The sequence below is a fragment of the Schistocerca gregaria genome, chromosome 6 (assembly GCF_023897955.1).
Source record: "Schistocerca gregaria isolate iqSchGreg1 chromosome 6, iqSchGreg1.2, whole genome shotgun sequence".
Taxonomy (NCBI): Eukaryota; Metazoa; Arthropoda; class Insecta; order Orthoptera; family Acrididae; genus Schistocerca; species Schistocerca gregaria.
Genome location: NC_064925.1, coordinates 290,972,533 through 290,988,056, shown reverse-complemented (window position 1 = coordinate 290,988,056; position 15,524 = coordinate 290,972,533). Strand labels below are relative to the sequence as shown.

General features: G+C 38.2%; 1 protein-coding gene across 1 annotated transcript in view; it reads left to right on the top strand.

Moving 5' to 3' along the window:
* Nucleotides 1–15,524, top strand: part of LOC126278856 (cilia- and flagella-associated protein 44-like) — a 577,958-nt gene that overhangs the window by 170,296 nt on the left and 392,138 nt on the right. The window contains exons 6-7 of the mRNA XM_049979132.1: nucleotides 3,440–3,584; nucleotides 3,738–3,928. Of these exons, the coding sequence (XP_049835089.1) occupies nucleotides 3,440–3,584; nucleotides 3,738–3,928 (336 nt within the window). The remainder of the gene's footprint in view (nucleotides 1–3,439; nucleotides 3,585–3,737; nucleotides 3,929–15,524) is intronic.

The following is a 15,524-nucleotide window of genomic DNA, read 5'->3' as shown; positions in this document are numbered from 1 at the left end:
ACCATAGATGTTAAGTCCCATAGTGCTCAGAGCCATTTGAACCATTTTTTGAAGATTTCTTCTAGATGACCCATAAGCAGGTTGATCACGCCCGTGCCTTCAATCATCATACATGCTGAGAAAGGTTGCACCACTATTGTCATGAATTACAGTCATCACATGGTTGGAAGCCCTGCCTGTCATCTGATTCCTTTGCCTATAAACTCTACCAGAGTGATCCCATTCCAGCAGTCCAACTTACCTCCAACCCACACTAAAGCCTTAGGCCCTTTCCTGACTCTGCTGAATCCATTTCCCTACAGCATCCTGCACACCCACCTCGTACATGCTTCTTAAAATTCACAAACTTGTAGCTGGTTATTGAAAGAATTTTGGCACTCATTGAGCAAAACCTCCAACCACTTGCCCAATATCTAGCCCTCCACATCAAAGATAACAACCACTTCCTTTATTGACTCTCAGCCATCCCCAGTCCTGTACCTCCCGGATCCGTATTCATCACTGCGAATGCCACTTCCTTACACACCAACATCTGTCATGCCGCTATTGAAAACTATCTTCCCCAGTGGCCTTCAGACTACAAAACCACTACCTCATTCCTCATACACCTTACTAACTTTATCCTAACATACAACTACTTCTTCTTTGATTTCAATGGCAGATTTTCTGAACTGTGCAGATAGGAGTTATCCTTACAACACATTCTTTGCTCCTGATACTATCCTGGCCTCAACCTATGGTAACCTACTGTCCCCCCACCCTCCACCCAACAGTTTTCACCCACTCTGTCCTATCACCTCCTTCCTGTTCATGTTACCCACGCTCATTGTGTCCCAAACTCTTCCAGTACACCTGCCTGTGTTTTCCCTTCCTAGCTGCTCTCACTTTCTGCTCCCCACGCCATCCCTGTCCCACAGTCTCTCGTCACTGCACCTAGCAGTTTTGTCAGGTCTCCATCTAGTTCCTGAATGCTGCACCAGACAGACCTCTTCTCTCCGCACACCTGTATCCTGCTATCCCTCCCCCTTTCCTGCTGCCTCCAGTATGCTGCTTTTGTTCAACATGATAGATGCATTTCGTTCTGAGCTGTGGAGATGGCTATCATTTTTGTGTGAGGTGTGCTTGCTTGTGTGATCGGATATGTGTATTTTCTGTTTTGAAGAAAGCTTTGGCTGAAAGCTAAATGTGTAACAGTCTTTTCATTGTGCCTACCTGCAACTCAGTGTGCTTCTCTATGGTGAGTAGCAGGCTATCCTTTCACTTATACTGCTGAGATGTATAGCTCTCATAGACAGCTTTTCCGTGATTCTTGTTTTTAGTTAAGTAAATGTGTTGCTGCATGTATGTATGTTTTGTATGTTGTGTTATTGTGGTAAAGTCAGTTTGCCCTTTTCAGTGGTGAGGTGTGTTATTACACATCATTATATAAATTTGTGTTTTATACTATACACAGAACACTACTGGAAAAATATTACTTAAACCTTCAGTTTTATTAAGAAAGTATACCATATGAAAATGTTACAGCTTTATGATTAGGAACAGGACTGGCAGCACATAACAAGAAAAATGTTACATTTTGGGAAGAGTAATATTCTGTTTCCTAAAATTCAGCAACTGTGCAGGAATTGTGATTGAGTAGAAGTTTTTTCAGTTTGTATCTTTCTTTTATTGGACATTAAACTGACCTCCTTTCATTATGGAAGTTGACTGGATATTTTCATTGCCATATAATTTCTATGTATTCTGTGTTCTGTGTTTTGATTTGTAATTACATTTTGTTTCTAGTATCATCAGGGTGGCAATCTAGATTTTTGTGTAGGGATTCTAATGGCTGCACTGTAAAACTTATTAATCACCAAATTGGAGATGTTGAATTGCAGACAGGCACAACAAAAATATTACTGAGCAAGTGAATTGCAGCTAAAAGGCCTTCTTCTAAAGTAAACAATGTACACACGCAAGCACAACTCACATATACACGGCCAATGTCATTGGCCACTGAGGCCAGTCTTATTGTTGTGTCTGTATTTATGATGCTCAGTTTTCTTCTTAACTAGCATTGTTCTCATTGCTTTTCTCAGTGACATAAAAATTTTATGAAAACCAGGTCATAGATCACAACAGACTTAAATAGGACTTAGTGAGCTACAAAGTATCAATGCTGCTATTATCCCAGTATTGATCTTTTCAGTTTAATGCTTTACTCATAGGAATTCCAAGAAAATTGGTACACTTTCATTGGCATTGCTTTTTTTGTCAGCACACATACTGCATAAAGGGCTAACATTCTGACTTGGCTGAAAATTTATGCATATAGTTTCCAATATATTTACTAGTAATCTGCCTGCCACAAGACAGGATGTTGTATGACAAATGTTTTCATTGACTACATCTTGGAGAGTGTGTGTTTGCAGTTAGTTATCACTTATATTTCTGTCATGTGCATATATGGAGAGATCATGAATGTCTGATTTACAAAGGACAGGACCAAGAACAAAGCCTGTGGGACACAGTATTTTATCCTCCATATACCAAACTTGTAATATAAAGACTTCCTGGAATTTCTTCAGTCTGATTTTAACAAACTGCCTTCTTCTATTCAGATAGCTAAAGAATCAAAAGCTAACAAACCAAAAGCTAAAGAAGCAATTGCAAGTAGTGCCTCCAATTCCATATTCCTTGTTTTTCAAGAAGCAAACCTTTTACCATTTTTGTAAAGAAGAGAGGATGTGATAGCTGAGGAATCAGAATCTGGTGGCTTTAAATGACTAAATTAAGTACAAAGTAAACTAGATTAACAAGCAGTGCAGACATGAAATAATTATGTATTGTAAAGTTATGGAAATCATGTTCATTGTTTGTGGCCATTTAAATGTGAATTTGTGTGTTTTTATTTATTTATTTATTTATTTATTTTTTTTACAGAAACTCATCTATAGCAATTTAACTGCAAACATTTGACAAAAGGAAACAAATAGGACTGAAGTAAATAAATCTGATGTTTCAACTTCTTGGGTACTTATAAAGAAAATGGTTGAATTGTCTATTAGGGTTTAAAAATATATTTTGCTCATATCTTTGGTGAATATACCAACTGCACAGTTCATGTCTCTATCTATTATTCTAAGGTAGTCTGAATGTAAACAAATAGGAAGAAACCCTCAAAGAATGGATATTGAGCTTGATGTTAGTCATATGTACTTGTTGATTTGCATACAATATTTTAGACCCTTCTGCTCCATATTTTCGCAACTTGAAGGAGTGATAATATTGTTGCCTGTTAGTTTTAATTTTTACCTGTAGACTCATTATTTATGCTGCATTATAATCTGGAGCAGATAAATGCCTTTTGCCAATTCCATTGCTTTTTGTTGGCATATGTAACAATAAAAAATGAGATAACATGAGTGCACAGTTGACAATGTCACCCTGACTTTAGGTGATCTCTGGTTGTCAATGGGGAAATATGTTGCTGTGGAATGAAGGTCTTATTAAACTGGAAGTAGTTGGCATGGGAAATAATAAATGTCATAAAGGTCCAATAACACAAATGTTTCTAGATGGAAAAGAGTTGGTGACAGTTGGTAAGTGTTTGCTATTTATTATTCATTTTTTAAATTGACTTTCACATGTATGATTTCATTGAATGATAGTATTTAGCCAATGAAATTTTATCATTATCATGTGAATTGAGTAAGGAATTTGATATATTAAAACAACATATATGATTTGAACAGGTAGAGACGGCATTATAAACACTTGGTATTATGAGATCATTGACAAAGCAGATCCTACAGAGGAGGAATTCAAACTAGAAATGAAACCCTATTACTCTTTTGAAATTGGATCTGGTCCGAGAAAATCAGATTTGATATTTATAGTTAAGCAGTTCCCTGAGGATCGAGAAAGTACATATTGGTTTGCACAGGTACATATGAGCACTTGTTTTACAATTAATTATAGGATTTGTGGGAAAAAAAGGTTCCTGTAAAGCATAGCATTGTATCACAACACAGAAGGTCATCACGGTTTTGTTCTTTCTAAATTTGTTTATCATCAACAAAATCAGATAAAGTACATAGTACACTGTATCATCATTTTCAGTAGTCACAACAATTATCCACAGACCTATGAAGTCAATCTAGATAAACAAAAATATAAATGTTCATTTGTACAAAAGTGTAAATATCTGAAAGTTCTTCACTTAATTTCTTGGAAATTTTGTCACACTGTTGGATTTAATTATGCACTTGTTTTTTTATATATTAATTAAAGTGATATGTTGTTAACCAAAATCTCATGTTTGTTTGTTTAAAAACTTAAATCTCTGAAAGTTAATCACTGATTCCTTTGAAATTTTGACACAACAATTGCATTCGAATACACGCATGTTCTTATATGTGTAATGGAGCACACACCATAAGGTGCTCCAGTAGGTATATGAAAACATGTGTATTCAAATGGTAGAGTTAAGATTTTGAACAAATGAACATTTACATCTATACAAATAACAATGTAACAGTATTATGTAAAAGGTAGTTGCTACTCACCATATAGTAGAGATGCTGAGTCGCAAATAGGCACAACAGAAAAACTCTCAGCAACTAAGCTTTCAGCCAACAAGGCATTCATTGGAAATAGACAACACACACACACACACACACACACACACACACACACACACACATGACCACCTGACTACACTACACAGCTATCTATTTCACCAATGCACCTACAGTCTTTTTATTTGTCTCCTTTCCTTCTGCCCCCTCCCCCCCCTCCCCCCCCCCCCCTCCTGCCATCCAATTAACCTCCTGACTGCATCTAACAGCCCTACCCTCTCTCCACTTCATCCTTGTATGCTCCCACCAGCAGAACTTACTGTCCACCACCCCTACCCTGCATTCCCTCCCTCTCTCCATCACAACCTCCTCCTTGGTTTGTGTGAGATGGCTGTCTATTGTATTCCATTCAGTTGTGACATGTCCTATATTGGTCAGACTGTCAGGACCAATGTAGTGTGCATAACGTCACACTCACTCGCAACAGCCGAGCAAATCAACTATTACAGAGCATTGTCTTGGCGCCAGTCGTCCTATGGAACATAACAACATGAAGTGTCTGGTGTGAACTTCCAACTATTGGGATAGTGTTATTAAGGAAGTAGTTGAGATTAAATTAGCAAGTTATCTTGTAAATAGAGATGGAAGTTTTTGAATAAATTCTGCTTGGAATCCTGCCCACCCTCTTGTCAAAAAACAGTGAGACAGAGTTAATGCTATCTCACCTGCTGTTTAGTAATTTTCACTATCAGTAACATCTGGTATCGGTCATATCTATTTTTGCCTTGAAAATGATAGGTACACACCAGTCAAAATACTAGTGATTGTCGCTGACGACATGCTGCTGCATTCTGATAAGTTATTTGAGTGTCTTGGTGAATTCTTCAGGCTTGTCAACCAACATAAAGAATGATGGTCAATTACAACACTGAATTCTCTACCAAATAAATGAGGGCAGAACTTACCGGTTGTCCAAAACAGTTGCAAGGCATTACTTCTCAGTCATACAGAATTCTTCTCAGCCTTGGAGATTACTCAGGAAGTGTAAGGAATCACTCTTTCAGCAAGATCCTGAATTTGCACTAGAGTTGCTTGGTGAAGATGACAGTGCCTCTTAAGGATACAGAAGGGTCTTTTTTACTTCTCACTTCAAGAAACCTTGGCGTTCCTGTGCAACAGTTCTTCTAGTGACCTTGCTTTACAACTGAAATCATTTCAGAAGCATCTGTAGAAGGAGCGCATTCAAAGGAAGTCTTTCACATCCTTGATGTGGCAAGCAGTTGTAAAATCTGTTAGGGCTCTTACAATTTCTGTATCAGGACAGACAATGTTTCTATTAACAAGGTACCACAAGATTGTTACTTGTTAGGCACCAAAGAAGCACTTTCTCAGATTTAAGTTAAGACTTGCATTGCGTACATGCTTTAGGACATTTTATGTACTCTTAAAATCTCTCCAGAAGTCAGTGTCATCCAGATAGCAAAGACACACTTAAGATACTGAAGCAGACTGGACACATCAAATATTGTTATTTGAACTCTTAGAGACCATCAGGTGTTATGAAAGCACCCTTTCCCCATTGAGCCTCATCAGCCTCCATGTGCCAGTTGCCAGTTTGCATATCTTAAGTGGAGAAATATTTCACTCCCTTTAGATAGTCCAAGGTGTCATCAGTTTATAGCAATGGGCATATATCCTTTTTGTTTATTTTGTTTGGCCACTGTAACTGCGAGAGAAACACCATGTACCATCTTTTGTCTTTACAGGAAACACAACTAAAGACCTTGGATTTTTTAACAGCTGAATGTTGCTATCTTGCAACATTGCAACATTTTCTCCACTTCTTTCATAATTGTGTGTTGTTTAGCTGGAGACATTTTATATATTGCTGACTACAGAGATATGATTCGTGGTGTTAATGTGCTGTTTGTGTCTGGTCATCTGGTAAGCCTTGTCCTTACTTAAGATGTGAATGTGCCTGAAAATTTGTGTAGAATGGTTAGTGCTAATGGACATTTCTCATTGAGTCCATAGGCTGTTGGTTAGCAAGTAGATTGCTCTGCTGCTAATAGTAGCAATAGCATTATTCTCCATCAATGCACCGATTTGACCATCTTAGATTGGTTTAGTTACCATTATACGCTAACCATTAGGAATGAGTTGTGGCTGTTCATGGAAATTGGTGACAAAAACCTTTCCATGTCTTCAAGTGCATGCTGTAATTAATCTAGTCTTGTCCTCGTGATCCATATGGGACTGATACACAGGGGGTTGTAGTATATTCCTATAGCCATCATTTAAAGCCAGTTTATAAAACTATGTAAGTAGGCTTTCCCAGGACAGTATACATCTACCATCAACTATGTAAGTAGGCTTTCTCAGAGTAGTATAATACATCTCTCATCAAGAGTCTGCCAGTTCAGTTTCTTCAGCATCTCCCACAGATCAAACAAATCTGTGATCATTTGTGCTGCCGATCTCTGTATATGTTCAATCTTTCCAGTCACTACTATTTGGTATGGATCCCACACCCTTGAGGAATATTTTAGGATGGGTCAAGGATTGACACGTGCCTGGACAGATTGCTCGCCATTGGTGATGTTGATGTAATTTACTGACATGTTTGCAGCTGAAGTCCGTGTAGGAGTTTCATCTGCAGCAGTCTCATTTCTATAGATTGTTACCTTGTTTTGTTTACCTGTTTCTCTGTGAATGGCCGAAACCTCCGTATAGTGACAGGGAATGGCATCCATGTGTTGAAGAGCAATGTTATATACTGTTGGCAGTGGTTTCATCCCACAAGTTGGTTGTCTTTAGCATCAGTTGGCTAATGTGCATAGAATTGGTCTGTTATCTATATCTCATGGTGTAGTGGTCATCAAACACTCTTCATCTCTTGTTACAGTATTGTAGGCGTACTACATAACCAATGGAAACATACTGTCATGTTGTCCTACATTCTGCAAATGTTATTTTTTCTGTTTGGCAATTGAATTGGTGAGGGATCCAGCTGTATCTGTGTCATCAAGAGCCTTGGATAATGTCTGTTGGTTGTGACATAGTTCTGTGGTGTTCGCGTCCATTCCTCAAATTTTGCCTGTCTTGTTGACATTGCTGAAACTCTTAATAAATTAGCGCCAGCTGGTGTGGTCGAGCATTTCTAGGTGCTTCAGTCTGGAACCATGCGGCTGCTACGGTTGCAGGTTTGAGTCCTGCCTCGGGCATGGATGTGTGTGATGTCCTTAGGTTAGTTAGGTTTCAGTAGTTCTAAGCCTAGGGGACTGATGATCTCAGATGTTAAGTCCCGTAGGGCTTAGAGCCATTTGAACCAATAAATTAGCTTTGCTACCCCCTGGTTTGGATTGAGATTCACCTTGGCTGCTTCTGGTCATCTGAGTTTGACAATAATAGATGGTGTAAACCTTCGTACCTCTTCTCTTACTGTTTGCCATATTAGCAATGTGATGTTATTATGGTCTTCCATGAATAATGCCATTGGTATGACATTCAGAAGTTAGTTAAACATCTTGCAGATGCTCTTCTCTTGTGCATTGCCTCGATGTTTTGGCACCACTTGATCATGTCCTCTGTGGTGGTGACATCCTTCAAAAGGAGCACTTGATGACATCCCTTGGCAGGCACTTTAAGAGATGTGTAGCTTTGGAGCTTCCATCATATTTAGGTTCACTCTGTGTATAAAACTGTGTTATCTTCCCCTAGCATTGCGCTCTGTTCTTCAGGTTTGCAGACTTGTTGCTGGTTAATGCCAAATATTTTCTGAATTCCCACCTGAAATTTATTCCAGCTCCTGTAATTGTCTTCATTGTTTGCAGACCATCCAAATGAAAGTAGATGTTGGCCAGACAAATCATGTCATCCCACTTGTTGTGTTTAACAACGCAATTGCATCACCTTAGGCACTTCATGAGATTCAAGCTTCTCTCTCTCTCTCTCTCTCCTCTCTCTCTCTCTCTCTCTCTCTCTCTTTCTCCCCTCCTCTGCCTCCCCCCTCCCCTCTCCAAAAAAGCTTGATATTTAATGTACTGAGTCACTAATGCTTTAACGTGCACATACATTTCTATCTTGAGAATGAGGATCATAATAGGAGCATACTCTCTGCAGTCAGGTTGAGCCCATTAAGGAGACAACTTCTGCGTAGCCTTATTGGAGCCACAGTAATCTCGATGTCCAAGACACCCAGTGTTTCCATCAAACTATGACCTGTAGAATCTAATATCAGGTACCAGTTATGAGGACAGGATCACCAACAAGAACTAATCTACATTTAAATCTATATCTATTCTCTACAAAACATCTTACATTGTATGGCAGAGGGTACATTGCGTCCCACTGTCACTTCCCACTTTTCCTGTTCGAGTCGCATATGGTTTGTGGGAAGAACAATTGCTAGTAAGCCTCCTTGTGGTCTCGAATTTATAATTTATCTCTGTGGTATTTTTGTGAGAAATACATAGGAGGAAGCAATATATTGGTCGGCTCTTCTAGGAACGTACACTCTCAAACTTTAACAGTAAACCATAATGTGATAACATCTGCCACTGGAGTTGGATGAGCATCTCAGTGACGCTTTCATGCTTATGAATGAACCTGTAACAAAATATACTGCTCATCTTTGGATTTTCAGTATTTTCTCTATCAGCTGTACTCGGTACAGATCTCATACTGACAAGCAGTATTCATTGTATTGGTGGAACTAGTGTTTTGCATGCTATTTTGTTTGCTGATGGACTGCATTTCCTGAAACGTCTTCCAATGAATCTCAGTCTGGCATCTGTCTTACTTGTGATTAATTTTATGTGGTCGTTCTACTTCAAATCGCTTCATACCCATACTGCTAGAATTTTATGGAAGTATTTGCTTCCAGTGATTGTCCTGCAGTTTTTTTAATGATTGCAGTAAGGGGTATCTCTGTGTGTGTATTCACAATACATTACATTTTTTTATGTTTAGGGTCAGTTGTCATTCCCTGCACCAAGCATTGATCCTCTGCATGTCTTCCTGCATTTCCCTACAATTTTCTAGCATTATGAGTTACAAGAGCCTCATGAAACTTCTGAATTTTTCTGCTATGTCATTTCTGTATATTATGAAAAGTAATTGTCTTCTAACACTCCCCCCGGGCATGTACAAAGTTAATTTCATGTCTGATGACTCCTCTCTGTTCAGAATGACATACTATGTTTTGTTTGCTAGAAACTCTTCAGTCCAATCACATAGTTGGTCTGATAATCCAAATGCTTGTATGTTGTTCGTTAGATGACCATGAGGCCTTGAGGAACATGGTATGTACTAAGGCACCTGTATGTACTGCTTTCTTTGTCTCGTGGACGAACAGAGTGAGCTGGGTTTCACACAGTTGTTTTCAGAACCCATGTTGCTTCACACAGAGGAGATTTTCAATCTTCAGAAATGTCATAATATGTGATCATCAAACATGTTCCAAAATTCTACAACAGTTTGACATCAGAGATATAGGTGTATAGTTTTGTGTGTATGTTAGATGACCTTTCTCAAAAGTGGGAATTACCTGTGCTATTTCCCATTGATTGTGAAATTCTAATCCTCAAGTTTTTGCTTGTCTATGAGACTTTGGCTATGTTTAAATTTGCTGTTAAGTTCCCAACACAGTTGTCAAATCACAGTGGGTCTTTTCCACCCTCACTAGTCTGTTTGGTATATACTTGCGTAAAGCATGTTGTACCATGTTCTTGAACTTCGTCCATTGATGCTCAATACTGTCAATACTGGAGATGACATTTTCATGATGACCAGTAAGGTAATCTGAAATATGTCTCTTGTTGCTCTTGCTAAACTGAAAGATCTTCCTGCCTTTCTTTGTATTCTTACTTACGGACATATTCAGTGATGCAGTGACAGCCTTATGATCACTGATACCCTGTTCTTTGCTAACTGAGCCACAAAATTTGGGTCAGTTTGCCACCAGCAGATCTAAGATGTTAATTTCAAGAGTTGGTTTTCTGATTGACTGCTCAAAGTAATTTATTGATAAGGCACTTAAAACAGTTCCACGTGATTCTCTGCCCTGCTACCTGCCCAATGACTTGAGTCTCCCAGGGTATAGCTGGTGAGTTAAAGTCTCCACCAAAAACTATAACACGAACAGGAAATTTGTGCCAAATATTCTTCAAGTTTCTTTGCAACTGTTCCACCATGACTGATGCTGATGCAGAGGGTGATTACCATGTTTGTTCCAATGGTAACACTTATCTTCACTCAAATTATTTTGCATTCTGAGACTGTACTAATCTCAGTAGATATTATCATATTTTTGTTGCTATAAACAAGTGTTTACTACCAGTGTTCAACATACCTTTGTGATAAATGTTTCAGTTGGAGTTTAAATATTCATTGCTATTAATATCTGCTTTAAGCCAGCTTTCTGTCCATAGTACTATGTGAACATTATTATCATTTATAAACAAGATTAGTTCTGGTACCTTTCAAAAGATTGCAGTTAATTGATACTAAATTAACATTTTATATCTCCAGACTGCTACAAAGAATGCTAGTGTGTGTGGATTCAGAAGGCATTTTATTGGGCCTGTCGATGGATTTCTATATCCTACAAATCCCACATGTGCATCCCACATGTACTCCACTACCCTAGTACATACTTCTTGCATGTGGTGCATGCCAGACCTATTAAGGTGTAACCTGCAACTGCCCAACTGATAGCAGAGGCCGAGAAATTTGCATTGGATATTGTCTCAAAATCATATGAGGCTTTAGATTAGACCTTCCAATCTGCTCCAAACCTGAGAACCACTGTTCTGGGATCAACAGTGCAAAACAGTAGCTCTGCTACCATTCTATGGGTGAGATTATCTGTCTTCACCAAGTCAGCCAGCTATCTCTAGGAGTAAAGGATGGTCTCTGAACACAGTTGGTAATACTTTACTCAAAAGATACATTTAGCATGTGCTGAGCCAAATTACCTCCCTGACCAGAGAGTACAACTATTTGTACATACAGCTAGCTGTTTCCCTCAGTTTCGCCCACATTAGCGTTCAACATATATATTGAACACACCTCCCCCTCCCTCTCTCTGTGTCCACCCGTCCTGCTCTGTGAGTCCACCTCATCCTCACCTGTATCTGTCTATCTTCTCCTCCACACTCCCCCTGTCTTGTCATCTTCTCTTTGTCCATTTTCTCCATCCTCTCTCTCTGACCATATACGCCTCCCCCTCTCTCTTTCCATCTCCACCTCACCTCTTCCTTTTCTGCCTGCCCACCATCACTCCTCACCTTCTGCCTGCCTCGTGTATCTCCCACTTGTCCCATCTCTCTGTCCATTTCTTCCTCCCCTGTTTCTGCCCACCCCCTCCTCTATCTGTCTCAACAACTCCCCAGTTCAGTACTGCATACACCACCAGCCACAAGCAAGAGGGTTGCCATGCGCCACCGCCTCTAAAAGACAATTATAGTCTGAAGATGAACTTATAATAAGATCGAAACCGGTCACTACATTAAAAAATTTATGTGATCAAGACTACTTTCAGTTTATTTATAATAATTATAGATCGCTGTTTCCTATAATAAGAACTATGTTCTTAAAATGTTAAACTTATTTTTGTTCCCTTGCATTAAACAAAACGATATTAGGCAGTGATTTTTATTGCCTCAAGGAACTTTTGAATTCTTCCAAAACCATGTTTTTTCAGATACCAACTTTAGAGTGGAAAAAATGTTTCTGAAATTGGTTTGATTACAAATAAAAGATTACAAATAAAAGTGCATAAATTTCAAAACAGTAGAGGAGTAACAAAATGATCTGTACAAAAAATAGTGTTTTGTTCATTGTTCTTTGAAAAACTTTAAAAGTAGATCTTTTACCCTCTTCTGTGGCTCAGTGTAATGGCAAACTCCTATTGAACCACATAAAACAAGCACAACAAGTATGAATGGTAACAATCTGTCTATATGTCAAAACAATTTCTGCCCACACCAACAGCATTTTTTAAATAATGGAGGCTAATGGTTAGAAAATATCATTGACAGAATTGAGTACAAGGCCAACTGAAATGACTGGAAGATTTGAAGGACAAGTATCTGTATTGAGGCACAAATATACAGGGTGAGCCAAAAAGAAGGACACAGATTCAGGTGGGTATATTTTCTGAATTATATGTTGCATTTTAATTCTATAAATTGCATTTGATTATACATACATTCAAGTTTACAGACGTTCAATATGTTTTGCTCTGCCTGCACATATGACACCTAGACCATAGGTGAACTCATCCCACACTTGACAATGAACCACAGCTGTGATGTGTTTTCTTAGGTCATTCAAAACTGTGGAAAGTGGTGGTACATTATCTGCATCTTTCACTCCTGTTGCAAAATGTAATCTCCTGAGTCTGCATTCATTTGAGGAAAAAGACAGTTTTGCAGGATTATGAGATACATTTCTCCAGTAACAGTGTTGTCATAAAAAAAGGTCCACAAACCTTCATCAACAATATGGCACAAAATACATTAACTTTGTTACTGTACTGCTCATTTTCCATTATTATATGTGGATTTTTCCATTTATGTGAAAATCAAATAATGGAAACTCCATGTATGAATCTAAACAATGTAGGAAAGGCAGATTGCTACTTACCATAAATAAGACATGTCAAGTTGCAGACAGGGACAATTAAAAGACACCTTATAGCTTTCGGACACAGCTTTCATCAGTAAGAAAGACACACACACACATGCACCATTCACACACCTACACACACACACACACACACACACACACACACACACATGACTGCCAACTCCAGCATCTCGGGTCAGAAGGCTCATTCTGGCCTGAGATGCTGGAGTTGGTAGTTTGGCAGTCATGTATGTGTGAGGTGTGCTTGCTTGTGTGTGTGTGTGTGTGTTTCTTTTAGTGATGAAGACTGTGACCAGAAGCAATACGTGTGTGTGTGTGTGTGTGTGTGTGTGTGTGTGTTTCTTTTAGTGATGAAGACTGTGACCAGAAGCAATACGTATCTTTTAATTGTGCCTGTCTGCAACTTGACGTGTTCATTTAGGTGAAACATAGTTTCGCCACTAATTATTACACAAGGGAGAAACAATTCATCTTCTTCCATGTTTCAGAGCATATGCTATATCCTTTACCTTACTGTTTGCGTAAAGATCCTGTACCAGTATCGTTTGTCCACTAACTGGCACCTCAATACACACTAGACAGCTGTTTGCAGTAGTCCATGTTTCAACTACAGATAGATTTCATTGGGCTACATTCAGAGCTCACTCTTCTGATACATTTTTTACACAGGGAACCAGTTTCATCAAATTATTTATTTCAATTATCAGTGCTCTTCCTTGCTGGAGGTTCAATGTTAAACTTACACCAAATTGCAAGCTGCATTGCAGTTGCAGACTCTTTTTTATTGAACTCACAAATGCAAAGATCTTGTGTTGTATAGTAGCCATCTTGGTTATAACTGACATGATATACACTTTAGACATTGCAGTGCTTGATATTGTAGTGGTATTATTCATAACTTAACAACATCTTCTTTCAGATATACTTGACAGATTTCAAGTGCAAAATATAGTGAAGGAAATATAGCCAATTGAAATTGTGTCCATCTTTTCGACTCACTCTGTATTACCCAGTGAATAACAGTCTATGTCCTATGTTTTTTGTTTGTTTTTGTTTTTATACTATTCCTCCACTTCACTCTCAGTAACCAAATGTGAACCTACTGAAATTCATGAGAAATCTTAAATTATTATCCCCTGGCATGCTACCTGAAGGCCTAGTTCAGTATCTTTGTTAATGATTATTTGCAATGCAAAAGCTTCAGGTCACAGTGCTAGAACTCAGCAAGTCAGCATTATGAAGAGCTTGTTGAGTAGCAGTACCTATATTGATAAATACCCAACCGAGTTGGTGCATGGTCCCAGTTGCAGGTTGCTTATCTAACAGTTTCCAGGGGCAACAAAAATTTTATTTTCATTTATTTGTACAATCATTGACTGAATTTAAAAATTTTAAAAATGCTTTCATAATCTATTTATTAATGTCTTGTGTTGAAGGTTTAAAACAGTAACACAAGTTTTGTAATTAGACATGCCTGTATTAAGGAGTCTGACTAGGTTTTTTAAAAGTTATTTGACTTCAGTACAGTAGTCAAGCCATAGTCACAGTAAATTACAGAAAGTTTATGTGACTAGTTTCAATGAAGCTCAGTCACAGGTATCAAGTGTAAAAAGAATGAAATAAGTCTGCTATTAATTATGAGAAACTGAAGTAAAAGTAATTTCTAACCACAACACTTTTGTCATAGGAAACAATACTGTGACTTTGTCATGTTAAATTAAACCTCGTTATGCAGCAATGGCAAAGAAGCAACATCATTGCAATTGACCACTGTGAAGCCTTTATTTGTACAGAACATTAAAATCTTTGAGTCATATAGTAATGTTGGCTGTATGTGTGTTATACAAGCAAAAAATTGTTTCTTGGACACATCACTATTGAGTTCTGTGCTACAATGTTGATCAATAATGTGTTAACCCCAGCTGTATATGTGTTGTCCAGTTGTTTCTTGGACACAGCGCTACTGATTGCTGTGTTCTAGATTACAATCTATGCATTTTTAACTTTAAGATGTTGAGATGTGGAGAAATTGGGATGTGGAGTTTTTTTCTCAGAGTAGACCATTTGGTTTGGAGACAAAAGTATTCATGCATAGGTGTTATTATTTCATTAACTTCATCAAGGTGCATTCTAATACTTCAGGTAATAGTTTCACTTCATACTTCAGCAATGTATGTTTCAGGATAATAGCAGAATTGCTAAGATTTATAAGGCAACACTTTCACTTGCCAGTTCATTATGCAAGTAGTTGGACATTGCCGATCCTAATCTAACATATACGACATTACCATTTTAATGTTATGTATAGAT